Source organism: Colletotrichum truncatum (genome assembly GCF_014235925.2).
Source record: "Colletotrichum truncatum strain CMES1059 chromosome Unknown Contig_0001, whole genome shotgun sequence".
In the NCBI taxonomy this organism is placed as follows: domain Eukaryota; kingdom Fungi; phylum Ascomycota; class Sordariomycetes; order Glomerellales; family Glomerellaceae; genus Colletotrichum; species Colletotrichum truncatum.
This window is the reverse complement of record NW_027222398.1, coordinates 7,885,432-7,913,179: the sequence shown is the minus strand read 5'-3', so window position 1 is coordinate 7,913,179 and position 27,748 is coordinate 7,885,432. Positions and strand designations below refer to the sequence as shown.

Below are 27,748 nucleotides of genomic sequence, written 5' to 3'. Positions count from 1 at the left end.
ATAGGAATGGTTGAAGTCATATGCTCATCAAACACGCTGGGTATAAAGCTCCAGACCGCCCCTATACGACAAAACTCCCAAACTAAATCTCCCTGTTGCCTAACCAAATCAATTCCTTGTCATAGTCTCATGAGCCCACCATGCGTAGCACTCTAAAATACAGAAGGCCGCGGCCCCGACGATACCATTACCTCCGCAACACTCGACGGTCTCTGTGAGTTCTTTCGGGTCGTCAGTCTTCCCAAGAGCCCATCAGACCACTTCTTCTCGTTACTTGAAACGCTCGACCGATCTGAGCTCTCCCGAATGGTGTTGCTGTCAAGGTGCGTTTGCGGGAAGATCCCCCACGTACCCTTGGCATTAGTACCTGACCAGCACCAGTGATCCTGCCACGCCCCTATCTCAACGTTAGCTTCTTCTTCTCTCATAGGAAGAGTGGAAAGGGGAGTAAACTCACAGCTAATATTGGTGATCCTCTCACCCTGGTCAAACTTGAGCCAATCGCCTCCGTCCTTCGATTTGGGCGCGAACCTCCATCTAGCCACAGCAGAGATGTTGCTCGTCGTGTTCATTCGAATCTCGGCCCTGGGTGGCGGCTCGAGCTTCAACACGTCTGCCGGTACGGAGGCGTAGTGTCCCTCATGCCATCCCATGACCCATTCCCCATTGTACTTGGTCGGGAACTCGATGCCACTGAGTCTCGCACCGTTGGCAAGCTCAAAGCCGGGTGTCTGGTCGTATAGCAACCGCATACCGTACATTCGCTTCACAGTCTGCGTCGCCGTCGCGTGCGGCAGCTGCGCAATCTCTAGATGTTTGCCTTCCAGTGGCGACGGTTTTGGGGGGGCGCGAAAGTGAAGATCATAGTTGTTTCTGAGGTTGAAGGGAACCTCCGCTTCTTCCACTACGGTTATACCTGGGACTTGCGGAAGGGGGCGCGGGTGTCGCATGAGATGCTCAAAGAGCTTCCTCTGGCTGAAGAAGACCGTTGCATCGCATTCCTCGAGGGTATGTTGGGAATGAACACAGAAGACGCAGCCGTAAAGAACCTCGTCTGCGCGTTTCGTGGCAATATGACTCTTTTGTAGGAAACGGAGGCGGAAGCCAATCTTGTTTAGCGTGTAGTTTGCTTCCTCTATGTCATGTCAGTAACATATACTTTTGAATCCGAATGCTAACACGTACCAGAATAGTTTATGTCCTGCTCTATTTGTTGGAAATCAAGCTCATAAAAGCAGCTCTCGCACTTAGCGACTACGTGCGCCCCCGAAAACCCCTTGAAAGTGTCAGCCGGAGCTCATAGCAGTAAAGGCTTGCGAGGGAACTACGTACCGGTTTTTTTATCTTCTTGATACCAGTGCCTCCACGGACCACTTCTTTCGCACCATCGCAGAACCCCTTATACAGGTAGAAGGAGCTGCTCAACCCGATGCTGCAGTCTTTTGGCCGTGTTGGGGGCGTCGATGGGGTTCTCGCGGTGCTCTGCGAAGCCTCAGACTCGACCGGTATAGGCCCCTCGCTGTCGTTGACGGCCAACGGAACCCTTTCAATACCTTCATGGACGCCTGGCGGGAAATTTGCAGGTATAATTGGCCCGCGAGACGTCGGACTCATTGGATCATAGCCAGACGCGGTTGAACCGCGGTGCTCTATCATGATAGGACTGGCGGTACCGTCATTCTTCCTTCCATCAAAGATGGAGCTGTGCAACGACTCTTGCGACCGTTGCCTTGAGGGGTGTGAGTGGACAGAGCTGGCCTGCGAGTACCGATGAGGCGCGGAGACGTGGCTTGGGTGAACCGCCTGATCCTCAGGGATGGGAGCACTCAAAGTTGTCGATGATGTCCGTCCTCGCGGCAAGACAGGGCCGCCACCACCCAGCGGCGACATCGAGGGCCGAAAATCCTGCGGGCTCATATGATATCGCTCCTCTTCAGTCAGCATACGATCGACACTAGTGTCCAAGCGGCGGTTAGAACTTTGCGATAGCCTTCTCTCATACAAAGGGCTGTTCGGTTCTGAAGTCGGAGAACTCATGGTAGACACAGGTGGACGACGCTCTATGTTTTCGCCTAGTGTTACCTCCGTTCCTGCTTCGATAATGACACTTGTGTTAAGATCCCACGGGTTCATCGGCGGCGGGGGCGGGGGCTCCAGTTCTACCACTTCGATCTTGGGTTCGGGCTCGACCACCGGAGGCTTCTCTTGGGATTGTGTTCCAGGATCTACCACAACAACCGGGGGATGATTCTGGCTTCCTGGAGATGACAAACTATAAGCGCCTACCGCAATGTGGTGGCTTCGGTATTACTTACCAGTCGCAGCGGGCGGGGATGTCGCGATAATCGGAATTACAGGCGCCGCTTCCAACTTCATTCTTTTCAATATCTCTCCGATCCTTACGCCGGATTTTTTACACAGCTCCCATAACTCGGTGTACTTCTCCTTATCAAAAGTGTCCGCTTCCGTGAATTCATCGAAGTCCCACAGCATGTCGTTCAGCTGCAACCTGTACGAGGCGATCTCGTCTGTTTCGAGTCAGCACCCCAGCAACAAGTTTCTTCGGTCTGAATCTCATACTGTCGTCCTTCAGAGTGTTGATGAAGCTGGCCTCCGACTCCTTCAGGTGACGCGCGCACAGTGGTTCGATAATCTTAAGGCAACGCTCGGCGCCCCGGACCAACCTCTGGCTCTCAGAGCGCATCTCTTTGTTGTCACCCGCATTCTCGGCCGCAATGTTTCCCTTCTCAATAATCTCCCTGAAAGGATCCGTTACCAAGTCAGCCACCTCATCCATGGCTGCAGTTGACGGTCGGTCGGTCGCCTCGGTTTGGCTTGGCAGGTATTGTGACTACTTAGCACCGGAGGATACAGTAGTGCGATGACTGCGCAAATAAGTCATTCGAAAGTGAGATCCTCTGATGCCAGAAAATATCGCGCCTCGGTCAACTGGAATTAACTGAAAGGAAAACTGGTAGCACCGGCGATCAGACTGAGGAAGATGAAGAAAAGACAGATGGACTTTAGCAGAACGAGGCTGCGAAGACAACATAGTTAGGCGGTTAGCTCAGAGTCACAAACAAGGACAGCTCTAAGCCGCAGGATGGCACAGCATGGTTGCACATGGTGGGCGATATGCAGGGCATTCCTTGGTGTCAGACGGCTCCCGAGACACACACGATCACTCAGAACGCCTCGAGCCACTCGACATTGCTTTTCAAAGAATAGGCAGGCGACCAGGCAGTGCCCAGGCTTGCAAGCGAATGTGCGTGAACGGTCGCCCGGGAGTAGACTAGCTTTGGACGAACTTGGTAAGGAGGGCGGTGGGAGAGAGTAAATCTACTTGGAGTGGCACGGAAGTAGACAAGAATCCTAGGCCCGAGGTAGGGCTGTCTAGCTGTTCGTATCTTGGTTGATGACGGTAAATAGGCATTGGCGTGTTCCGGGGGAGACCCGTTTGAATTCATCGGCGTGGCACATTTCTGGACAAGCAGCCGCGATTGGTGCATTGGAGTGATAGGGAATGTCTTGGTGTAAGAGGGGGCAAGCTGCAGCTAAGATGAGGTCCCTTGAGCTGCCCAGAGCTCCAAAAAAGCCCGGTACGTACCCGCTTAGGCACATCGGACGATAGTTGCGGGCGACTAGCGAGAGGCGCAGCCCAATATTCCGCCCAGATGGATTTCCTCCTTCCCCTCATCAGGCCCCAACATTCAGAACGAAGTCGAACAAGTAAGTCTTCACACCCTTTTTAACCCGTCAATACGCCTCGCCAGCGCATGCCAATGAAAACCAGTCACCTGTTAAATGGCTGAATAGTGCTCAATTTGACCGTCGGTCGACCTTTCCAGTCACCGACAGTAAACTCATTCTTCTGCATATGGTCCACTTACAACCGAGCCTTCCTCACCGAAACTGCTCACATTGATCCACGTACCCAAGGAAATCGACTTGTTGCCTTGTTATTCCAGTATAACCAAACACCATTTTGTTTCCGATATGCCTGTGGTCTTCAAATATTTCCTAGTACTCATGTTCGCTAACGATACACCAAAATAGACGTAACTCGTGTTCTCGTGATTCAAGGGCCATTTACCTTTCTCCGTCTGGTGCTCTCGCGTATTCTTGTCTCGTCTAGTGGCCGCTTCATGCCTTTGTTGTGTTTCCTGACGTGCTCTGTCTCAAGTTGTTAGCGCATAGTAGAAGGAACATGGGCCATCAAGCTTACCTGCGCAATCAGACTACGGCCGATCTGAATAGTCTCGGCCATGCCTCTCTGCCGACGCCAGAACCTTTCTCGGGGTTAGCATACCTGCTGAAATATTTAATCAGATGTCACTCACGCTTCCTCAGGGCTTCCATGACCTTGGGTTGAGATCCTACGAGCCTCCTCCTCCAAAGCCTGGAGAGTGATTTCCTCAGTCTTCTCGATGCCGGGAGTGGCAGCCTGGTCCGATACAGCCTGGCCGAGAGTCTGTTCTAGAAGCCTCTTCTTCATCAAGAATCTTTCCTTTCTCTCTTTCTGCAGTCCGGGGCTGTCCAGTTTCTTAAAAGCCAGACGAACAACAAATTGTACCGCAAAGTACAGGTGCTCTGCAAGGAGGATGCTGAGCAGCAAACCCCAGCCCTTGATATCAGAGGGGGTTCCACGGGGTCCGGTACCGGTGGAACTGCAGAGGAAGACGACCGAGGCGCTGGTGATGCTGCCGAGCCAGGACAGAAATCCAAGAGCATTAAGCCAAGGGCCGATAGAGTCAGCTCGCCAGGGGATAGGTCGCCTGCTGCTGATGGCGATCTTGACAGCATCAGATCTCATCTCAATCCAGTTGTTGACCAGGAAGCAACAAGCCGTCAAGGGCCACGCGACGGAGAACAGAGAAAGGTATCCAAACTGGATGACCATCTCGCGGTAGTCGCCTGTCACATCGTACGTCTCGAGCTCGACTTCGTTCCTCACCCGCTCCAAGAAGGCGGCTTCCTCCTCATGATCCTTGATCTTAGCAGCATCTTCCTCCCTCGCTATCTTTGATTGTACATCGCGAACCTCCTGGAACACTTGACGCTTGACGTAGGGCACAATGACCTCAGTGGCGAAGTTAACGACCTGCGCGGTCACAGTGAAGTAGAACATCTGCTTGCTAATACGGTCAGGGTTGACGACAAATTCCTGAGTCTGGAAGTTGACATCCTTGGGGGTGAGCTTCTGTGCGGTAGCGCGCCAAAAGTCGAGGTAGGGGGTGAGACGGTCTCCGAATGGCAAGTAGACGAAACTTGTGAAGAACAATGCCATGTATGAGGTGAGGAAGTTGAGGACAAACTCCTTTTGGACCAAGGCAGCATGGTGTGCTAAGAGTGGTTAGTTACATCCCTGCAAGCTCAAAATAGGACACCCACCGTCAATCGTCTCATAGTTCTCCATTTCCGTCAGGCGGTTGGCGAACTTTGTAAGCACAGTAGATAATGTAGGAGTAAGAATAACCAGTATGATCGTTGGGAGGAACCCCTAGAACGGTCAGATAAGGACGCCATCGTGCATTCACATTACTTACAAGATACGCCTGGAAGGGCCCGTTGTAGACCTCGTTGATGAAAATCTCCAGGGAGTTGCACGTCACAATGAGGGTTCCAAGCACCACGATACAGGCCGCAGCAAATGGGATCTGCAGTAGCTGCGTCTGCAGGCGCTTTATGGGCGAGTAAACCTTGACAGGCTCCCCAGTAATGGGGTCCTCGACCTGGCTCTCATACTCAAACTGCGGCCGGGGGTGTTGGATGTTGGAAACACCGCGGACGCCCCACTCCACTGCAAGATCAACCTCCTTTTTCTTCCAGTACTCGAAGAACACAACAGACCAGAGGCTGCTGACCAGGGCGTAGAGCCAGGAAAACTGGCCGAGGAACATCCAAGCGCCAAAACCGGCAGCGGCAGGGAATACGAGGAACTTGAAGTAAGACTGCATGAAGGCGAAGTAGAAGGCGACATTCTCGCCAAACTTGTCGCGAATCTCGTCCAGGTCAGCCTCATCTGTCTGGCCCTTGGTGCTCATCTTCTTGATCCATTGCTTATTGAAGGTGTGGTTGTGGAGGGGAAAGACGCAATCCACGTGCTTCCAGCGGCCGGATCGGGGAGTGATGCCTGCACCGCCCTCGTTCTTGGGCTTCACTATGAGAAGATATACCAGCCGCAGACGCTCGGCATCGGAGACAGGCTCGTCACGGAGGGCCTGGGAGAGATCGGAATCCGGACTGGCAGTACGAGCGCCCTGCAGCCAGTCTTGCAGTCGGGATCGGTAGACCTGGTCGGCAAGGAATTTGTCGGAGGCGATCTTGACAAAGACGAGGAGAGAACTTTTGTCTCCCCTTCGAACCTCGGTGGTCAAACCAACACTGGTCAAGGCTTCGATGAGCTGAATGAAAACAGCTTCGGCATCGGCCCTGTCTGAGAAGTGTCCTTCAGTTAATACGTTCGTTGATCCACGGGATCTCCTTAAGAAGATGTTGCCAAATCCTCACCTTCTTGAGGAATCTTGTAGTTAATCACATAGTCGACACCAAAATTCGAGTCTAAACCCGCAGTGTCTTTGTCGCTGTAAAGGCTTTTGAGGCTCGCCATAGCTACGTCAGAAAATTCGACCCAAGCTCGTTGAGGGGAGCTTCGAGCACTGAGTTTGAAATGGATTCTCGACGTGAGGTTGTTCTTGTCTTGAAAAATCGAAGTGCTTTCTTAAAAATACAGCACGGTGGCTGAAGCAATGACGGGACGATGTCTCCCTTGGCAGGTTTTTGGCGGAGAGACAGCTTGGGCGAGGGAAGGTTAAGAAAACGTCACGTCACCGCGCAGAAGCCGACCTCGACGGGGGGAGCTTTTCAGGGAACGAGCTCCAGTCCCCAGCGCCTCTACATCAGATAACCAGTGGCACGGCAGCGCCATTTCCAAGTTTGGGATAGATGGTGGGTGGCTCGTGCTACCCCGGCAATACTCAGCCAGCTGGGGCCAGCGTAGGGTATGTGCTACCTGCTGCTCGGTCTCGTCCGTAGACCTAGTCTGGACCCCTCATGCCCCTGTACGCCGGAGCATGCTGCCAGAGCCAAAGGCGCTGGTGGTGGTGCTGTCATAGGTGGGGTCTCAGCTTGGGCAGCTAGCTGATAGGAGCTCTTCCATTCCATGTGAAGATCCCAACCTCAATCTCACCGTATACCTCGATTCCACCCATCCCACCTACCTCTCACAATCCGCAGCCGTATGGATCTTGTATAGCCCCAATCAATCAATCTCCGACCTAGTAGGCAAGGCATCTGAGTATAGGATCGCCTGCCGCCTCTAATGACACTACTTACGGCTCTCGGCCTGCGCCGCAAAAACAAGTGGGAGCCTCCAACACTCCTCGACTCCCTCCTCAACTCGCCTCTCCACTTCGTCGTCACGATAGTCTACAATATCCTCCTGTTTCTGCGCGGCCGACCGTTTATTCCACCTCGCGATAAGCCCGCCATACGCGTTGTCTGTCTCTCTGATACCCACGACCACACCAATGTCGACGTTCCCCGAGGTGACCTGCTCATCCACGCCGGAGACCTGACCAGCACTGGCTCTGTAGAAGACATTCAAAAGCAGCTTGACTGGCTAGCCTCATTCCCCCATCAGCACAAGGTTCTCGTCTGTGGCAACCACGATAGCTACTTCGACCCCAGCGCTCGCCTCCCCGAAGACCGCGGTAAGACCCTCGACTTCAAGGGCATCCGCTATCTCGTCCGCGATACTGTGACATTGGATTTTAAGGGCGGCCGCCATCTCAAGATCTATGGAGCCCCTGATATTCCAGCCTGTGGCGGCTCCGACAATGCGTTTCAGTATCACCGCTCCTCGCCGCCTTGGGCTAACACAGTACCCATTGATACCGATATTCTCATCACTCACACACCACCCGTTTGTTCCCCCCGTCGTCTCATCTCTTGGCTTCATCTAATATGTTGCAGAAAAACCACATGGACTTGGGCTTAGGCTGCCCTGGTCTTCTGAGAGAAGTTTGGCGGGTGCGCCCAAAGCTCCATGTCTTTGGCCATGTTCACTGGGGCCACGGTCGCCAGACAGTGCACTTCGACGACTGCCAGCGCGCCTATGAAACTCTTCTATCTCAACCCCCGCGTGGCCTCATCCGCGACTTTTTCCCCCATTCCGGCTGGCTAGATGGCCTCAAAGTATTGGGCTACGGTGTGCACGGCGTCGTGTGGAAGTGGCTGATGGTTGGGCCCGGTGGCAACACCAGCAGCCTTATGGTAAACGCGGCTCAGATGTACGGAAATACAGGGCGTCTCGGGAACCCGGTGGAGGTGGTAGATCTATGACCGGAAAAAAAAAAAAACGAACAACTTTTACATCTTTTTGCTATTTGTTTTGTATACTAGCAGTATGTGCGCCCGTTGCGCTGGTGTGGTATCATGGTGATGTCTATGCTAATGAATGTGGTATAGTAAACAATCTGAAAATCAGATAAAGAGACAAATGCTCCGCCAGATGCACCGGGAACCAGCCCAACACCGCCTGTCCGATTTTGATGTCACATACCCCTTAAACAAACATCAACACGAAGCGGAACATGGCGATGGCAACTCCCACGCACACGGGCCAGCCGAGATGCAGGTCAGGCGCAGCGTTGATGGACACCGTGGGAGGAGAGGACGTTGCTCCACCCGCAGGAGGGGCCGGAGCGACCGGTCCGCCGGTAGGCCAGTACACCGGCGGAGGCGTGGTCATCAAGGTTCCAGTAGTCTGCAGCGGGACGGTGAGCGTGACCTGATTCTCGCCGTTGGGGCCGCAGGCGTTGCACGGGACCACCGTGAAACTCATCGGCACGTTCACGGCGTCCGGCTGCCCGCCGAGGCCGCAGTACTTGTTACACCCGGGGATTAGGATCGTTGTGGCGTGCTGCGTGGGGATCATCGAGTTGCCGATCATGGTCGTATAGGTCACGGTCGTCACGACGGTGAACGTCGACTGCGGACGCGGCTCGGGATCACCCAGGGGCGGCGCCGGCGGGGGTGTCTCGTCTGTGACGCGGCCGTAAATCGTGAGGAGGTAGTTTGCAGGTGCGGCGCGGCGGTGGAGATGTAGATGCATAAGACGGCCGGGAGCTGGAGAGATGTTGGCGTTTCCGCCGCAGAATTGCGTGCTGTTACCGGGGCAGGGAATGTTGCACAGCGAGCGGTCCGCTTCCGCCCTGGTATCGGGGTCGAGGGTATCTGCGCAGTAACATTCGCTGCAGGAAGTGGCATCAGCAACCGCGAGGGGGATCATCGGGAACTTCACTAGTTGAAAAAAAGGGGGGGGGGGGGGGGGGGGGGGGGGACGTACTTCTCACGGACACCGGCATACTTGCCCGGTCTGCAGATATCAACGCACTTCTGCAGCGTCATGTCCGTGGCCGACACTTTGAGACCAAAGGTACGGAACCCGGTCGCGGAGCCGTAACAACCCAAGAAGGCGTACTCGCCGATGGTGGCCGGTTCGCGTCCGGGCACGATCGGATCGGTGGTGGAGACCGGCGGGGCGACGGCCTGGACGGTGGTTGGATTAAGTACGGTGCTGGACTGGGTGCGCATGGTGGCGGGGTTTGGTACAGTTGTGAAGATGGTGGATGTGATTTTGACTGTTGTTGTCGTCGTCGGTTCGGGCGTGCTGGTGGGGTTGGCCAGGCCGCGTTCGTAGACGTCAATGTAGTTGACTTCCCAGAACCTGATTCCGTTAGCCCTGCGTGGTCATACAAGTCTGCCTTGGGAGATTTACGCGTTTCTGAAGGCGCTGGGGTTTCTTGCAACGTATTCAACGCAGGTCGGCGCTCGCTGGTTGCAGGTGTCGTCGCCTCTGCCCCAGATATTGGCAGCGTAGTCACCGCAGAAGTTCTAGAATCTCCAGTTAGCATTGAATGCTTTCGAGTCTTACTCTGAACACTTTTTTTCTCGTGCTCGAAAAAGAGAGAGAGAAAATTATCGTTAGTTCTCCGTCAAGCTCACCGTTTGTAACACAATGCTCATGTTCTTGAAGTACTTGTCCACTTCGCAAGTCGACGTGCCAAACAGCGCTATAGGCAGGCCCCATGTCGACGGATCAGGCTTCTTGGATACGACATCAGGAGGGATGCATTGTCGTGTCCAGTGCCATATGCGGATGGCGTCTGAGGTCCATTCAAGAGCGTACACACCGCCGCCGACGGCGTTGAAAGAGTCGCCGTAGGTGGCCTGGTAAGAGGACGGCGGCAGATAGTTGCATCCAGCATTGTTGTTGGTCTACAACGATTGGCCGAGTGTAAGTCAAAGATCATGTGCGCGGATTTCAGGACCGTATAACTTACTCCTGGGCTCTGGCAATCGCTGAGCAGAGGTTCTCCGTTGGCCAGTGGGGCATCTGGAAGACGACAGCCCTGTGTTCTGCGTAGAATTAGACCGGGTGTCGACGAATCCTTGGGACTGAGACTCACGTGTGTCCGGAGATGATGTTTCTAGTGGCCTGGTTCGCGCCCTCGATGATATCAATCTCTCCGCTAGCAGGCCAGTCCGGGCCATACATCCAAACTGCAAACCTTAGTCTTCAAGTTCACCGCATAACCAAACAGCAAGGCGCAAACGAATCAAACAGAAGCGGCAGAGGAGTCGACTTACACGCAGGCCACAATCCACACACCGACGGCGGCATGTGCGCGAAATCACCAATGAACAACCCGTGGTTATACGCCTTCTTGCTCTCAAGCCTCACGCTCGGTCGCCCCTCATCGAGGCCGTAGACATTGGTGCTGTCGACGCGGAGCGTCACGGCCTGGTTGACAGGATTGATCGAATACAGCCCCTTGGAGAGCGCGTCTGTCTGGTTCTGGTATCTGTTTCCAACAACTTAGCAAGCCTTCCTTCACGCTTGAAAATGGACCATGGAGAAGTGTATGCTGGGCGCACCTAACGAAACCATTCGATGGATCTGGATAGTTGATCCAGTTGAAGCCGGAGACGAAGTTGGTGCCAAAGTACGAATGCGATAGGTTGTAAGCCATGTTTCCTCCTCCTACTTTTCGTCTTTCTTCTTTTTCTTTCTATGCCCCGACTCACTCTTGACAGTCCCAGAAAGAGTGTATAAAGTGACACAGTGACAGACACCACCTCTGAGTGAAACACAAATGAGAGGAAGGAGAGATGATGGGAGAGACAGACAACGAATGACTCGCAATAGTGTGTGTGAATACGTGTGTCGAAGACAGAGAAGAGAGAGAGAGTACGTTACAACCTTGCCGCTCACCTTCGCAGACCAGGAGTCTCGCGACCGCGTCCTTATACCACCCTTCCCTCCGTCTCCCTTGCACCGATCCAGGAACCGCATCACCATCACCAAGCCTACAAAAGAAACCCAGGACCCTCTCGCCTCCACACTACCGTCACCGCCCCATTCATCGAGGAATGCCACGCAGGCGCCGTCCCCAAGAGAGAAAGAAAGAAAGAGCCGCCAGTGTTGACCCTGGTCATCTCCTCTTCACTAACAACACATTTCGTTGGCTGGCGCAGAGGCTAGGTGTAGCTGAAAGAGCCAGACTCGTCCAAAGGCAGACACGTAGAATTCAATACCGACTATCCCATTCAAGCGTGGAGACCTAGAACAGGTGGGCAAGCCGAGAAACAGATGGAATGTGCCGCATCGACGGCGTGGGAAGAAAAAGAGAGTTGCCTCCTCGCAGGAGAACTAGACCATAGAAAACCTCAGACATCCTGACGTGACGGAGGGGTAGCCGGCACCGTTCGAGCTCAAGACCTTCCTATCTGACACATACTACAACGGATACCGGGAAGCCAAAAAAAAACCAATACATGTCCCGGGAGGGCTCGTATCAAATGCCGATGCGGTGCCTGGAAGCACTCGAAGAGAGGGAGGAATTGGGGAGGGGTGTACGACTGAGACAGCTTAAACGCGTGAGACGAGGCTCTGTCCATTCCATTAAAATACGACGGATGTAAACATTCCAACGTTCTTCTTTAGAAAGCCCTTGCTTAATCGCTTCTGATGTTTGTTGAAAAAAAAAAAAAAAAAAAAAAAAAAAAACCCTCAAACTATACACATATCCAGATCAAGGGGGTAAGTTAGGGTGGGGTATATTATTCATTGTATATGTGTGTATGTATGTATGTATTTATGACAGCTAGCATCGTGAACCCCCCCCAAAACGCCCTGGCCTTTCTCGGCCTATGCACACCCGTCTTATCTAGACAATCCCTTTCGTCAATGGTTCGCTCACACCCCCGAAGCCGCCCCATGGAAATCAGTATATCCTTCGTTGCCCGTGTTATTCTTACACCATGATCCTCCGCAACCCCTCCGTGCCACCCAGGACGCGTCGGCCTGTCACCGCGCATCGTCCCTGGCCGCTCTCCCACTTGCCCTCTTTATCCGCCATAAACTCTTCCTGCTTCGGATGTACGCCCTCAACCCAGCGGTGAATGCACGAGTAGCAGAAGACAATGCCAGTCTGGCACGCCGTCGGGGTGACAATGGGCTCTTCGCAGACGGGACACATTGCAGAATCCTCGGGGACAGGGACCGTGTAAATAGGCAACAAGGAGGGCGTCGCGATGGGCGCCGTCTCCGCGGCCGGAACAGCCGCTGCCTCATCGCCGTTGTCGTCGTCGCCACCAGAAACCTTCTCCTTGCCCTTGCCCTTCTCGGCGCCGCCCTTGGCAGCCCTCGCTCCTCCCTTGCCCGTCAGCCCCGAGACCACGGGTGGCGGGAGATCCAGCGTCTCCGTCGCCTTGCGTGACAGCTGCTTTGCAAAGTCTGACGCGTGCCACCACTCTAGAAACTTGAGGGCAAAGATGCTCATCGGTAGCAGCAGCGACAGACTGGACAGGACACGCGGTCCCATCTCCCGCGGCGAGAACAACGACCGCCAGCCGGGAGGCGCGCCGCCCTTGCCGGTGGGCTTGCCGCTGGTCAGCGCATCGATGGCCTGGTAATCTGCGCCTGTCATCCTCCTCACTCGCGAGCCGATGAGCCACATGAAGGGGTTGTGGTATTTGCTGTTGTCGAATAGGTACGCGAGGTTGAAAGACAGCAGCGCAAAGTAATATGCTGCGTTGACGCTAGGGTAGATGTTCCTCAGAAACCAGCGGTAGTAGTGCAGGAAGCGCTGCTTCAGCGTCGGGTTCGGCGGCATCTGGGTGTATGCGGCACCCAGCAGGGCGCGCGGGGCGTTGACCTCGTAGCCCTCGTCAAGCTTGCGGCGGAGGTAAGGAATGCCCACCATGACGGCAAGGTTCATCCACACATCCTTCGTCGACAGCTTCAGCGTGTCTCGGACGATATCCGGGGCGGAGGCACTGGCGCGCGGGATCTCGGCGTGCAAGGCCTTTTCGCGCTTGAGGCCGTAGAAGTGCTCGGTGAAGCTGCCGCCGCGAGTCTTTAGGTAGTGGCGTTCGACGACGAGCATGCACAGCGCGTAGAGCTCGTCGAAAGAGTTGAGGGCGCGGAGCAGGTAACGCGGGTAACGCTGTGTTGCGACGGTAAGGAGGTAGCGGATCGTCGGCGGGAGGAGGGAGTTGAGCTGCTGCTCCGACAGCAATTCAAAGAGGGACGGTTTCTGATCGTCAAAGGAGCCCCGGAGGGCGGTCATGAACTCCATGGCGGGCGATCACGGTGTGTCATTGAACTGGTGTAGATTTCGAGGGCGTTGGCGTTGATGGACGAGTCCGCTACCTACGCATTGCTGCTGGCGATGAGGTTGTTGGGGAACCTGACGTTTTGTCAGAAGGAGAGTTGAAAGATGGTAAAGGGATTTGCCGAGGCACTCTACACTAGCGTGCCGAAATTGGGGCCAAGAAACCCGGGGAAGTCTACGATTAGCGGGGCGTTGACTTTAGCGGGCTCCAGGGGGGGCCGGTAGACGCCAGCCCGGCTGTCCCGTTTCTCGACAACCTCGGGAATTAGCCCCGATCAGATCTGTACAACAACACTTTACGGACTCATTACTTTGCGACATCCCAGTATCACTCAAATAAAGTTCGTATAGAAGGCCGTTTACATCCAGTTCATCCAGTATAAGATAAGCAGTCGTTGCTGCCTGGCTCTTACTTACGTCGTCATCTCATCGAGATATACTCACCACCATCACCACCACCACCGCCATGGCCAAGAACGATTCCAAGGGCGCCAACATGCATATCCCGCCTCAATTCAGACCAATTTTCGATGCGAAAACCCCAGATGATCGCATAAGAGCCTGGATTAATCTCGAGATGAACGAAGACGGCTCCCTCAAATCCGGCGTAAGCTTTCACCCCCCCCCCCCAACCCCCGTTCCCCTCGGAACAAGCATAAAAAAAGCAGCCAAAACTAACAATGAGCAGAACTGGATGCGCGAGGTAATGCCGCACGTAAAACTCCTCTCAACGTCCCCCGAAGGTCCCCATCCCTCGGCAACCTTCTCGTTCACCGTCCAACCGGACCACTGCAACAGGGGCAACAACCTCCACGGCGGCTGCGCGGCGACCCTCTTCGACCTGCTCACCACCTTGCCCCTGGCGCTGGTCAACGACAAGCCTGGATTCTGGCAGTTCCTGGGCGTTTCCCGCACGTTGAACTGCAGTTACCTGCGCCCGGCCCCCTGCGGCACCGAGTGCATCGTCGAATGTGAGATTGTCCAGATTGGCCGCACGCTGTGCCAGCTCAAGGGGGTGTTGCGTCGTAAGAGCGACGGCACTATTCTGGCTACGTGTGAGCATCACAAGTACAACACCGATCCGCCCCCGAGCAAGTTGTAGTGGTTGGCAAGTACGACGTGTGGTCGAGTGTGGATCCTAGATTACTGTACAAGATGTAGTAGACCTCTACCTGAATAGAATAGTACAATGTGAGATACCCAAAGACGAAAAAAGAAGAAGAAGAGAGAGAGAGAGACAAAGAAAGACAGTGTTGTGCTACATGCTAGCCGCTCAGCACGGCATCAATCATATCAACCTCTGCAGCCGCCAGCGCCGCCAGGTCCTGCGCTATGGCTTCCCGCTCATCTTCGTCCTCCATGTCCTCGTCCTCCTCGTCCTCGCCCCATTCACCCACTACAAAGTCCTCATCGTCGTCTTCGTCGCTGGCCAAGTTCGCGTGAAAGTCCATGATCGGCAAAAAGTCGTGGAAACTAATCTGTCTGTCGTCGCTCTCTGGGTTCGACGCCCGGTCAGATACCTTGAAGTACGCGGTGGGGCCGCAGGGTCCCGCGCGATTGTAATCCCTTTTTCCAGGTCAGCCAGCTTGTTCCCCATTTTGGGGGGTGTGTATATGTGTGAGTGGGTGGAATAGTTTATAAAACATACTCTGCAAACCAGTTTCCTAAAACACCACGAGCGGAACCCACGCCGCCAATCTGGATCCCCTCGCTCCGCCATCGTGGTTGGCCGTTGAAGATGGAAAACGTCGTCCATCGGACATCGCCCTCTTTGGTCAGACGCACCGTGCCTTGATCTAAGATTAGATGAGGACTCACAGGACAAATAGAGCAAATGTAAATAGATTTCACATACCTCGGATATCAGAACTGGTGTTCGCGTCCCACGTATCATCAATCGACCGCGAAATGCCTTCAAAGTGCACCACGGGGAGATCCTTCCCGTCATCGTCGCCTGGAGGCTGTACGCTCGTCACGTGGACCTTGACGATGATGACGCGCGTGGCCTCCCCTACGTCAAGAGGAGGACGAGCAACCTCCCTTGGCACCGGATGTAAGTCGGCGCCGTCGAGGTCGTTGAAGCGCCAAAAGTCATTGTAGTCAATGAAACATACCACCTGCCTTTGTCAGTCGCCAGTGACATTTCTCGGCCTACTCAAGAAAAGAGGAAGGAAAAAGAAAAAAAAAAAGAAAGAAAACAAAACTTACTCTCAACCACGTTCCGGCAACACCATACGGATCCTGTAAATCCAGGTCCCGTATCCCCCGGTTCGGAGCCGGGATATAGCTCCCCGACCACGAACCCGCAAACGACCGTTCCCACAAATCACTAAACACCTTGGCCACCAAGTTCTGCGAACGGATGTTGCTCCCAATCACAATCATGATGGCCTCGACCTTTTCCCAGTCCACGCGTCCGGTGTCGTCGTCCATGAACGGGCCCCATTTCGTCCGCCGCGTGTACTGTCGCATGTCGTACACTTTGGACCACGCAAACGGGTACAGCCGCGTCGACCGTGTGCGCCCGCAGTTGAAAATCGGCCTGCCGTACAGACAATGCAGCTTCGCGCTCATCTGGTGCGACTCGCTGGGCGGGAGCGGCATGATTTTGGGCCGCTCCCTGTGTTGCGCGCATTCAAAGATGAAGGAGCGGCACAAGAAGGCCAGGCGCGCTGGCTCCTCGCGGAACAGACGAGCCACGGCCGCCGCATTGCGGGATGAAGCGTGAGTTCCGGAATCGTTCTGCGTCTCTCCCGTCGGCGACGCGTGCTTGAGAAGCCTGTCTACCGTTTCGCAGACGAAAGGCAGCTCGTGACTCTTGAGATGTGAGAAGTGAGCCTTGCGTCTGCAGTCTCTACAGGTCGATTAATGAAGCAACCTTACCTTTTCCTTCACTTTGGCATCGGCACAGAGAGTGCTGAGTCTCACAAAGTCATGTAACTCCCTCTCCCAATCCAAGTCCGAGACTGCCGGCGTATCCTGTCATTGAAGTCAGACCGGCTTTTCATCACAAGAAAACGACAGGATAGTCCTACAAAGGTTTTCAGATAGATGTCCTTGCAGAGTTGTTGGTTTCCCTTGACATGGTTGTGGAATACGCGACACGTGCGGGGCAGGCGGCCGAGGTCGCGGGGGCCCAGGCCGGAGAAGATGTGATGGAGGATCTCCGGCGGTAGCAGATCTAGACGTAACATGTTGGGCGATGCCCCGTCGGTGTGACCCATCACGTTCGGCGGGGGATGCGGCGGCGGCGGCGGCGGCGGTTTCCTACAGAACAAGGTGTCACGGATGCACAATCGGCGTGAAACAAGGATTTTTTTTTTTTGTGGTCTTCTTCCTACTCGTGAGTGGAAAGGATGGAATGAAAACGCGTGGCTGAGATTGGGAGGGGGGATGGACATCGGAGAATGGAAGCTTAAGCTTACGTCGTCCATCTCGTTGGTCCACCACCACGACCACGCCCCAAACTCATTATGCGGGGACAAGAGACGGGGTGATTGCGCCGGCGGTGGCAGGCAAGTTCCGACGTATCAGCGTAGTGGAGACTACGACTGAATGAGGCAAGTTCGCGCTATCACGGTTCACCTGCTGAGATCTGCTCCCCTTTACGCCGTACTTTCTCCAAAAACAAAACAAAAACGAAAATGTCTCAAACATTTATCGGAAGAAGAACGCAACGGGTTCACTTTATTCCTGATTTTCTAGCGTTTAGCACTTCATCACGGGTTCGACTCCGGATGTTTGCACTGATAATCATGACGTAAGGTGTCTTTCTTCAAGTCATCGCCCCACACCGAGAGTTCCGTTCTTTTCGGAGGCCGAACGGCGGAAGATAGACCCACAATAGCATATGGATACCGGGAGGCATACCGGCATTGCAATCCGACTAAAGTCAGCAAGAAGCAGGAGAGAAAAAGGAAAATAACTACGCATGGCGAGTAAAAAATAAGGGATATATTTCATCATGGGGAATTTTTCCAAAGCCAAAATTAGTTAACTTGTCTTATCCCCCCGGCATTCTCGGCCCCTTCCGCCGTGGTCCAGCAGCTGACGACCTATTTCAGATCCCCCAAGGATACCCTTCAAAGCCAGGCACTGCTACTTTTGAATTTAGATTAACCGCTGAGAAGGGGGGGGGGGGGGAGACTGCGGTACCCCTTAACACGTGGATTTGTCTAAAGGCGATAAGCCGTAGCTAAGACAGAGGCATCAAATAAATAGTGTGTGCCACCCATCAAGGCCCTGTCATCTCGCACGCCCATATGCAACCACCCACCCAACTCGCTACAGCAGACTCAACTTTTTTTTTTAAACTTCCAAATGAAACCGCCATTTCTGTATGGCGGATGAATCCGGTCCTGCCGCGAAGATTTCCCAGGGCGTACCACCTATCCCTAGTCACATCAACGCCCCCCGGTCTCTCCTGCTCCTTTGGGTCCGGATAAGCGGGATGCCCCGTTCTCGGTCCTCACTCGCCCCACGCTCGTGTCAGCAATGAAGTGACAACCACAGGAATAAATAAAAATGTGATATGTGATCAGAAAAAGACTTGTTCGCCAATGTACTCTCCGGGGCTCAGTGTTCTTTTGTCCCGGCTGTCATGCTATTCGTATGTCACAAAAAATAGCGACACGCCTTTGTCCAAGTCCGCGTCGCTGGGGTATAGATACAATACTGCAGATAGAAAATGTAAAAGGTGTTCGGCCAAAAAGGCCTGTCATGCCAAATTATCGTTCCAACGCCCTATAAACCCCACACAAACAACTCGCAAAAAAATATGTGGTATATATCGAAGCAGAGTCCTCCCGTCATAATACTGCCGCCATGTCCCATTCCAACATCAAGTTCGTTCTTTGTATCAGGCACCAGCGCGAGGCGACTGGTACCGGTTTAGCTTGGTTCGTGATTATGTCGTTGTAGCTCCTGAATTCAGCTGGAGGCAATTGTTAAGTAGGTTGGCTCCTTCGTGAAGCAGCTCCCAACGTGTAGTGCCGAAGGAATCTTTGAGCACAAGCAACAGTGCGCTGTTGGTGTTGATACCCTTCAGAGCCTTGAGCTCCTCTGGAGAAGACACGCCGCCGTACTTGGCCAAATATTCCCGCATTTGCCGTACCTGTTCCTGTTTCGTAGTCGGGATCGGGACTCCAGGGCACGGCCCCTCGAGGGCGAACCCATAGCACCATACCACAAGTACCGCAAAGTACAACACCCAGGGTCTGTTGAGAAGCACATCATCCCGCGCCGTGTACGGCTCGTTGTATTTGTAGCCGTTCGACTGGGGCGAAACACCCCCGCCAGGCAACAAAACAGAGCAAAGGAATTTGAGGGCGTAGTAAGTCGCATCCCGCGCCTTTGCCGATGGTGCCCACAGATCTCTCATCCGCCTTTGAGCGCTGTTGAGATCCTGTTGTCCGATTGCTCTTCCCAACAGCCTCTTTGCTCGGGCAAAAATTTGACAGTCGACGATATCGACATGCATGGCCATGTGGGCAAGGTGGTGCAGAACCGTACGGCTTTCAAAGACGATGTTGGCCTCGTTCTTCTTCGCGGAGTCATAGCGGTACGGATCCGAAGATCCTTCGCTTCTCGTTAGTGATTTGTCAAAATCCTCCTTCCAGGCGTCGAAGGCTCTCGTCAGTGTCCCTCTCCACTTGTCCCTGCCGCCCAGCGCCTGCGAGACGCCGCCGCCGAGCACATTGACTTGGAGATCCCTCTGGTTCATATGCCAACTCACGCTCAGGAGCCCAGCCATCAAGACCATACGACCAAAGGGGTTGGTCTGAACCCCCTGACCGCTGAGTGTCCGCTTAAGCCCCTCCAAGAAGGAAATTGGCTTGATGCCGTTGGACATGATGTTGGATTCGATCCGGCCGACCTCCGCACCACTGTTGGCTTTCCACAGGGCCTCATCGCAAGGCAACGGAAGCCTCATCTCGTGCGTCACCATCACGGTAGAGTGGCCAAACATGGTCGCGTGGATCGAATCAATTACAAAAGCCGCAAACGCCGCCCGTCGGGTCGATTCATTGGTGATCCAGTGATTCCACCATTCATCCGCGGTATGAGCAACGCCTGATGTCGAAGAATGACGCGAGCTGTTCTTGTCATCGCGAGGGTTAGGCGGCGAATCAAGAGCCGACTTGCCGATGAGAGACCGCCCTCGGCGCATGAGAGTAATCGTCGTGGCGTGATGAATATGGGCTCGCTCGTGCAATTCTCTCGTCGAGTACATTTTCTCGTACAACTCAAGTAGCAGGAGCGTCTGGAACACCCATAATTTGGCCGGCGGCCGGAAATTGGGATCCATAAAGATCTCCCAACGCAGATGCCAGGCCAGGAAGTTGGACAGTTGCGCACCGGCCTTGGTGACCTTCTGTCCGTGCGTCTTGTCAAGACAGGCGGCGCCGATCGTCATCATGGCGAGAAGCAGCAGATTCGGTGTTCGGTCAGGAGAGAAGGTCGGCTTGTGGAGGATGGGGATCTGATCGCTGAAATGCACCCAGTACGACCCGATGTAGGCCTGCATCATCCGCTTGCTAAGCATGTGGTCTCCGTCAGTACGGTCACCTTCCAGAATGCTCTCGCGTTGCCGCAGCGCGGGAGCCTGGTCGTTCTCATGGAACCTCTGGTTGATGAACTCGTAAATCTCCTGACTTTTTTCTTCCGAGATCGTCGCCTCCGGAAGGTTCTGATCAAGCAGGTTATTCACTGCCATGACCTGGTGAGAGCCAGAGGGGAAGTAGCCCATGGGTACGCCCTCAGTGCCCACATACGGAACGCTGTACGAGTTTTGATACTCGCCGTAACTGTGACTTGTCAGCGGAGCTCATGTATAGCAATCGGATTGGCTTACTTGTTCGTGTATGCAGGCGGCACCATCTGCCCCATAGGCGACCCCTCGCCGCCTTGCTGGGTATTGAAAAGATAGGCGACGAAGTCTTCCGGAATCGTAACGTATGGTGACTTGCTTAGAATGCTGTCGGTGCCGAAGACGGGAATCGTCCCGGGCATAGACATCTGATCGAGCAACATCATCTCGCCTGATTGCTGGGGGTGACCCTGTTCCGTGTATTCGGCCGAAGTGGTAGGTGCGTATGCTTGGCCGCTTCCGCGGGGAACGTTGTCGGGTCCGTTGGAGAAGTCGGAAGGCGGTAGGTTGAAAGGCGGAAAGTTTTGCTGGGTTGTGTAGGTCGCAGACTGTGGGGTGTTGTGCTGCTGTCCATGATATGCCTGTTGGTTGGAAACTGGAGACATGTACGGCCCGTTCGTCTGTACAGTCGGCCGTGGTGCGGTATTTGGTGACTGATGAGGAGGCCGCTGCGCCTGGACGTTTCCATAGCCATTCTCGTGATGCATGTAGCCGTCCATTCCCGGTGGTGCGCTAATAGGATATCCTGTGGGAGGTGTATTTGCTGCCTGGACAAACGGGCTGGCAGCAGCATCCTTGGGCGACTGGTATTGCATCTGAGCCTGCCGCATGTTGGCAAAGGCAGTTCCTGGCCGACTTAGTTCAGGAGAAGCAGATCCAGGCGGCGGATAAGGAGGGCGGTCGGTAGTGGGAGATATGTGGCTCATCATCGAGTCCTTGCGATTCAAGGCTGAGCCCTTGGCTGTATGACGGTCCCTGTGGCGGTTACACAGATCTAGTCGTACAAAGGTGCGACTGCAGTCAGGAAAGTCGCAGGCATAAATCTGCTTGGGCGTATGGTTCAACTGGTGCCGGTACCTGGATAGATGTTAGTTGTGGACGCGATCAGGGCTCACGTGTATAAGCGTATTAAGAACGTACAAATGCTCGGCCCTCGAGTAACTCTTTCCACAACCTTCTTGTGGGCACTCGAACTTTTTGTCTAGGCCTTTGCGACTCCTTCGCCTCTTCCGTGCGGGGCCGTCCGAGTTGGACGAGCCGGCTTTGCCATCGTCGCCGTCGGCTCCATCATCGTCCATCAGGTCGGCATCCTTGTCTTCGGAGCCCTCCCGCGGCCTGCCCCTCCCCAAATCGTGTTCCTGTTTAATAAAGTGCTGCGGGCTCGTCCGTGGATCGTGACCGGATGGCATGGTCGCAGAACCGCCAGAGAGAGACATCGAACTGTTGAACTCGGCGGGATGTGCAGCTAATACTGAAGTCATGTTTTGAAAGCAGACGACTTCTCAAAAATAAGGTGAACGGAGTAAGATGGTATGCGACGCGAGCTCCCGTAAACAAAGCGCACCGAAGCCTGGGACGTCGGCTGGCGGGGTGCAGGCGGCGTTTTGCTGCAGGACAAATCGTATCGTTATTATATAAAAAAAAAGAATAATAAAAAGGGTCCACGAAAAGGGACTCAAATGAGGGTTATGTAGCTCAGACGAAGTGGCGCGGCGAATATGGTACAGCGACTGAGAATCAGATCAGTCCACCAGGCGTTTCCCGTGGTCCTCCTCTTCTTGCGTGTTGTACAATGGCGTGTGTGAATTCGCACTCGTGGTTATTAGTTTTGGCCTCTCCAAAGCCAATTGGAGAGGGTTCTTCAAAACATGACTAGGAGGAAGCTCTCTCGCCAGCACAGTTGAGGACGATAATAGTGCGGCAAGACGTAGACGCGATGCGCGAGGATGAGAATCGGAAAGTGAAGAGAGTAATCTGCGAGAAAGACGAGGTTCCCTAAGTGAAAGTACCTTACGGCGGCGAGATCAGGCAGGGCAAGGCAAGGTAAGGTAAAGCAAGGTAAGCTGTTGGTGCTGGGGGTGGGTTAGCAAGTGGATTTTTGGTGGAGTTCGTGGTATTAATGATGGACATGCCGCCAGTTGCGGTAAAAAGGACGAGCGCTGCATGGCAGAGCAGGAGGAGGGGGTGGGCGTCATAAAAAAAAAAAAAAAAAAGAAGGACGGCAAGGTTGGAGGTTGCGGATGGAGTGGACCATTGACCAAGGGTCAAGGACAGTGGACCAAGCGTTGCGTTCCGGGGTGTAACGATAACAGCAAGGCACTTGTGGCTAACAAGCCCTGTGAGGTGAGGGCAGCCCCAAAGCTGTGAAGCTGGGCAGGGTAGCCCGGTGTACTATTGCTAGGACACGGTCGAAAAAGAGGACTAGCCCCGATACCAGGAATCGGCCAGTTGGAGAAGCGCGGGAGTGGGAGAAGAGAAGACGAAGAGGGGGGGAAGGGGAGAAACCACAACAGCGAGTCTCGTTATTCCTGGGGGAGGCGCCGCCGCCGTTCAGGTCGCAGGCGCTGTGTCCGAGGCGGTCCAGCCCCTAAGAAGCAAGACAGGGAACCTTGGGCGGAAGTGTCGTGGTAGACCAGATGAAGTGGGCAAATGTACCGGTACCAAGACTCGTGGCATTGGTGCCTGTGTTTGTTGGGGGGTACAAAGTACCTTGAGCTTCGGTGAACCTCTAGCCGGGCTCGCCGTAGTCCCCTGGAGCGAAGCGAACCGAAGCGAACCGTTGATGTCCGCCAGTGGCATACCCAGCTAACCTTAGGTTGAGAAATAGCTTAGGCAAGGCAGGCATGGCACCTCCATGTAGGTCCAAGGCGAGGGAGGGTTCGTTTGTCGGGGGGCACACCCGTAGTAGTGTTGGTGGCCCGCGAATCCAATAAGTGCAGTTGCAATGACCTGAGGGAATTTGGTCGTATGCTATCCCGAAGGGTCTAATCCACTACGACCCAGATCTGGTTGATATTGAAATGAGGTTGTGTGGCGGGCCGTATCTGGTCAACCACGATACTCTCGACCAGTCCGCCGTTGTGCCGTGGAGGGGATGGGGAAATGAGAGTACGAAATCAAACAAGCGGAAAGACGGGAGGGGAAGATTGACATACGGGAGAGACGGAATCGCCTTACCTGATGATTGATTGGCCTTGCCAAGTTGATCAATACAAGGGCGAGTCAGACAGGAGAGTATACAAATGTAAAGCCGAAATCTCGGAGGGTTTCTTGAAGCTTGAAGATAAACCGCAGCTGGGGGGCAAGACTGGCCTCGGGGCTGCGCTGCTATGATCGTGCGTGAGCGTGTGGTGCTGGTTCGATATCGTGATGCGTCCGAGTCTCACTGATCAACCCTCAATGGCACAAGTCGTCGGGTCCAGGTCCTGGGGAAGTGGGTAGAGAAAGAGAGCACTTGGCCATCTAAGGTCGGTAGGTAGAGGTAAGGAGACGCAGGGTGGGAGTGTGGGGGGTCTTATGCCACTCCCACTCCCCCCTCTCCCTCGCCCTCGCCCTCCGCTCCTCCTTCTCCTCCCACATCCCAAATGAGCCGGCCGGAGTGAGCCCAGGGTCAAAGTCTAGGTGTGAGGCCCGCGGCGTGATGCGACGCGATGCGATGCGACGCCCTGCCAGTGACAGTGCCAGTCCACTCTTGACCTGTCCCGAAGCAGCAGTGGCAGCAGCTAAGCTCCCACAGGAGCGATGAAAGGTCGCAACCTGCCAAAAGGTGTGGTGGGCCACGCCATGGGGGTCCCTTAGTGTCTCCAAATAATATGGGAAAGGCGGTTGGAGTGCGATTAGGGACATCTTGCGGCGGCCCCCCCCCCCCCTCTCCTCATCCTCTGGGACTGCCTTTGGGGGTGCACTCGGAGAGGGGGGGAGGCGACATGAACAGTCATTAATTACCAAGTTTACCCTAACTGGCGGCACACGCCGAAAGATGGGTAGCCGCTCGCACTGTGAGTCCGACGTGAGACGATATGTTCCCAGCGAACCGGTGTAATCGGACTATCAGCCGACGACATCATCTCGAAAAAAGCTGTTTATGGCGTATGCAGTTAATGGTGATTCAGGGCGTATCTGACATCAAACCCGGAGCCTCCTGGTGCCCACATACGATGGATCTTTGACTGTTTACGCCGTCAAGATTTCATCCGCCCTTGGCTGCGGCATCCGTCAGCGGCCTGCTTATGTCCGTTATCCGTATGCAAGCCATCGCCGAAGGTTGGCAAACCAAGAGAGGTGAGTATTCAGCTAGTGTTCGGTACCGTTCGCGGGAAAGTCGACAAGTGATCAAGACTGCATGTACATATCTGCGCCGTGTCATTTACCTCTGTCAAAGATGAGTGATATGTCCGTCGGGGCCAGAGATCCTTGATGTGTCGTCCGCTTGTTAGTTTCCCCTAAGAAGCAGGGGGACCGGTCTCGGTGACTTGTCGGGTGGCCGGTCAAGAGAGAACTGTCAGACATGGATGCAATCATTGGCTCTGGCTGCATTCGACAATTAGTTGTGCCCAAGCAAGTCGACGTGCATTTGAGCTGTACAGATGGATGGCTAGGGTATCGGTGACCGACGGCCCTGTCACATCGCCTGCCTCACCCTTTACTGAATAGTTGGAGACGCGCCAAAAGTCAGCCCCTCGACTTCTTAGACTAATGACGTCTGCTCCTCATTATGGATCCACATACTCGTGAGGCAGCAGGATGTGGTGGAGGTCACCTAAACTCTACTCTCATGACAAATTGAGTCGTCTTTCGTCGCCCTCGTACGATGGCGATGCGAAGAGTTGCGAAAGGAGCTACTAGTAGAGATACTGTGCAAGCCCAGATTGACTGACTGTATGTGACAGGCAACACGGACCAAGACCGTCAGGGACCTCGTTTCCTCGGGGGCCTGAGGGTGACTCCCCCTCCAGAGAACCCTGAATCCCTCCAATATCGCCCTACGACAAGCATGCCCATGCCCCCAGTGACCGGCGTGGGTAGGTCTGCAGGGATGCTGGGTGTGAGATGTCCACTTGAAGAAGACGAGACGTGTGGGGACGAGCACGGTCTGGAGCTTGGACATTTCCCATCCGGGGCGCTATTCCCCCGACCTGTGGAATAGGTTGCGTGGTGTCACCATCAGGTTTCTGGAGGGTTGTTGCGTCGAATCTCTTCTGCTGGTTTGGAAAAGCGCTGCCCACAGACAATACAGCTTATTTCGACAAAGGATCGTCCTCACTAGTGTGCTGGGCCGCGCACTTCCTGGTACCTTTGGCCATCGTAAACTGTGCTGGTGCCAATATTGAGTAGAGTTGGTGGCGTCTGAGAATGACGTGAAGACATTATAAGAGCTGGGGTAAGGGGAAGTCAGAGGGCGGATAACAGAGAAAAACCGTGCAGGATCAGGTGGTTAAAGCCTGTGGGCTACAACTCACGTTAGACTGTACTACCTTTCGCAATTCATTTGACCGTCTCACATTGTCATGTCCCCACACACAGCTCATCTGGTATCAGTCGTACTAAACGGTCCCGTCGACTTCTCCGGCTATCGCGTCTACTTTGTAAGTCTGAGTCTTGGGCCAGTGCCTAAGTACTCAGCTTAGGAATCACCGTCCATTGACAACCATGTGGTGTCACTAGCCAGCTGCACCCGCAGACAACTTTGTTCACGGGCAGCTGTCACTTTGTTGCCAGTCGGTCACCAATACCCCACGCCTTGAGGCTGAGATGTACAGCACACATCAGGCACAAATACCACATTGCCGGGTCAGGGTTGGACGTGGGCACGATCTGTGCCGACACACGAGCGTTTGTGAAAGATGTTCTACGCAGCAGGTCGCCCATGACCTCGGACCCTGTCGTCTTCATGACCCATCCCATCTCGTAATGGGTTGCTCATGGGGAATGGGCGTGGTTTCAAATAGGCATGGCAGCACACGACCCTCACTAGTCGCAAAAGGCCGCCATTCTGCTGTTCAAGATTGGCGAAACCGTGCAGTCTAGTCACCTCTGGCAGTGCTCGCTCATCCTGAAGGCCCCTCTGACGATCCCACCCTGCATCAAGTGGAGAACAACCCCCACCCAACCAACCAACTTAGAGTGGGTGTCCTATCACAAGGTTGACACACAGAGGCTCTCCATGTCGGTGAATCGACAATTGAAATGTCTCGCAACTATGTGTCTGGCGAGCCAATGACAGCTTCGGGGATGCTATTGTGTAAAACCAAGAAAAGGTACATGATAGAAAAGAGTTCTCTGCTTGGATCACCGTGTTAGGTCGGCATGTTCGCTCAGTGTTGAAATTGACATTTCTTTTCGCGCATGTAGTCATCTCGCTAGACCTGACTAGTATAGTCGCACGACCGTGAATGTGGCTGACCCTGGGGCAGCGACATGCGAGGGAGTGATTTTCTCCTGGGGTTACGAACAGCAACGTGAATGTGCTTTGAGACATAGCTGTCGATAGACACGTCGAAATACAGCAGTTTAGAGGTGTCATCTGGCTCGGCACCCAAGGCGAATTTCTAGAATCCTGGTCAGAGGAGACAGGGGTATATTTCCTAGTCCTTAACAGATCGCCAGTCAGCATTCGCGAGTAAAACTCACTGACAACGGTCCCCACTAAAGGTAAGCCTTGATCAGGGACATGGGGAGTTCGACACTGAGCTCCCAGGTGCCAGGATGGACATCAAATGACCTCCCTTGCACTGTTAGCTCGACAGGGCGAGAGATGTCTCTCCGGCGCACATCTGTGTATGAATTGCTTCTCCTCGGCTACCAGCAAGCGATGACCGGAACTTTGCGTTCTTCAATGTTTATCAATCGTTCTGACGATTACCCCGCTGGTCGCATCGTTTTCGGTTGACTCTACGGCGATGTTAGGGTTGAAGTGCCTCTGTCAGAAGAGGATGCTCAACTGGGTTTCAACGCGGCCACAGAGATTCTGACCAATGTATTGCAGAGGAATTCGTCACCAGCCTCTCGGTAGACAAAAAAAAGAAAAGCGCCCCACCTGTTGTTGTGCTCGCAGGCTGTTGAGGAGGAGGAGGAGGAGGAGGAAGAAGGGGAGTGTGCGCCATTTATTGACCACTGACATGGTGGCGTTGGGGTGTTTCACGAGCACTTTGAACTGGTCATGGGAGACTTCGGTATGCCATGTTCCGATGTTGGTGATGAGATCAATATTGCAAAAGATGCATTCGAGATAAGTTGAGTAAATCCAGGACTGGCGTTGAAAGAAAGTTTGGGGGTCTCTTGGTCCACCTGCGTCTGGACGTGGGATGACCCTCAGGTGTGTGGAATATCAATTACGTGCGCCGCGATGGTGAACCAGACCGCCGGGCCAGCCACGCCTGTCCCCCTCAGTGGGGAGAAGAAAGTCCACTCTCATTCT

The 27,748-nt window shown here is 54.2% G+C and overlaps 8 protein-coding genes across 8 annotated transcripts; 2 read left to right on the top strand and 6 right to left on the bottom strand.

Moving 5' to 3' along the window:
- Positions 1-152: 152 nt before the first annotated feature.
- Positions 153-2,797, bottom strand: CTRU02_202181 (SH3 domain-containing protein; the record flags this gene model as incomplete). Its single annotated transcript, XM_070203997.1, has 6 exons — positions 153-397; positions 458-1,135; positions 1,186-1,276; positions 1,333-2,258; positions 2,316-2,528; positions 2,581-2,797. 6 exons carry the CDS (start codon positions 2,795-2,797, stop codon positions 153-155), a joined length of 2,370 nt encoding a protein of 789 aa, XP_070062579.1.
- Positions 2,798-4,143: 1,346 nt separating this feature from the next.
- Positions 4,144-6,610, bottom strand: CTRU02_202180 (plasma membrane channel protein; the record flags this gene model as incomplete). The annotated part of the gene is made up of 6 exons (XM_070203996.1): positions 4,144-4,173; positions 4,226-4,289; positions 4,341-5,343; positions 5,392-5,500; positions 5,547-6,436; positions 6,511-6,610. 6 exons carry the CDS (start codon positions 6,608-6,610, stop codon positions 4,144-4,146), a joined length of 2,196 nt encoding a protein of 731 aa, XP_070062578.1.
- A 711-nt stretch (positions 6,611-7,321) lies between these two features.
- Positions 7,322-8,343, top strand: CTRU02_202179 (putative phosphoric ester hydrolase; the record flags this gene model as incomplete). Its single annotated transcript, XM_036719588.1, has 2 exons — positions 7,322-7,924; positions 7,975-8,343. The coding sequence occupies 2 exons, from the start codon at positions 7,322-7,324 to the stop codon at positions 8,341-8,343; spliced, it is 972 nt and encodes a 323-aa protein (XP_036588290.1).
- A 223-nt stretch (positions 8,344-8,566) lies between these two features.
- On the bottom strand, positions 8,567-11,036 carry CTRU02_202178 (mixed-linked glucanase; the record flags this gene model as incomplete). The annotated part of the gene is made up of 8 exons (XM_070203995.1): positions 8,567-9,254; positions 9,350-9,730; positions 9,782-9,897; positions 10,009-10,281; positions 10,347-10,422; positions 10,473-10,566; positions 10,654-10,868; positions 10,942-11,036. The coding sequence occupies 8 exons, from the start codon at positions 11,034-11,036 to the stop codon at positions 8,567-8,569; spliced, it is 1,938 nt and encodes a 645-aa protein (XP_070062577.1).
- A 1,284-nt stretch (positions 11,037-12,320) lies between these two features.
- On the bottom strand, positions 12,321-13,646 carry CTRU02_202177 (pex2 pex12 amino terminal region; the record flags this gene model as incomplete). The annotated part of the gene is made up of 1 exon (XM_036719586.1): positions 12,321-13,646. The coding sequence occupies one exon, from the start codon at positions 13,644-13,646 to the stop codon at positions 12,321-12,323; it is 1,326 nt and encodes a 441-aa protein (XP_036588288.1).
- Positions 13,647-14,148: 502 nt separating this feature from the next.
- CTRU02_202176 (thioesterase family protein) lies at positions 14,149-14,784 on the top strand (the record flags this gene model as incomplete). The annotated part of the gene is made up of 2 exons (XM_036719585.1): positions 14,149-14,289; positions 14,371-14,784. The coding sequence occupies 2 exons, from the start codon at positions 14,149-14,151 to the stop codon at positions 14,782-14,784; spliced, it is 555 nt and encodes a 184-aa protein (XP_036588287.1).
- A 163-nt stretch (positions 14,785-14,947) lies between these two features.
- CTRU02_202175 (uncharacterized protein) lies at positions 14,948-16,906 on the bottom strand (the record flags this gene model as incomplete). The annotated part of the gene is made up of 6 exons (XM_070203994.1): positions 14,948-15,248; positions 15,331-15,481; positions 15,538-15,799; positions 15,891-16,499; positions 16,566-16,661; positions 16,718-16,906. The coding sequence occupies 6 exons, from the start codon at positions 16,904-16,906 to the stop codon at positions 14,948-14,950; spliced, it is 1,608 nt and encodes a 535-aa protein (XP_070062576.1).
- Positions 16,907-18,588: 1,682 nt separating this feature from the next.
- CTRU02_202174 (Zinc finger protein klf1-like protein 2) lies at positions 18,589-21,812 on the bottom strand (the record flags this gene model as incomplete). The annotated part of the gene is made up of 3 exons (XM_036719583.1): positions 18,589-20,488; positions 20,536-21,408; positions 21,472-21,812. The coding sequence occupies 3 exons, from the start codon at positions 21,810-21,812 to the stop codon at positions 18,589-18,591; spliced, it is 3,114 nt and encodes a 1,037-aa protein (XP_036588285.1).
- Between the last annotated feature and the right edge of the window lie 5,936 nt (positions 21,813-27,748).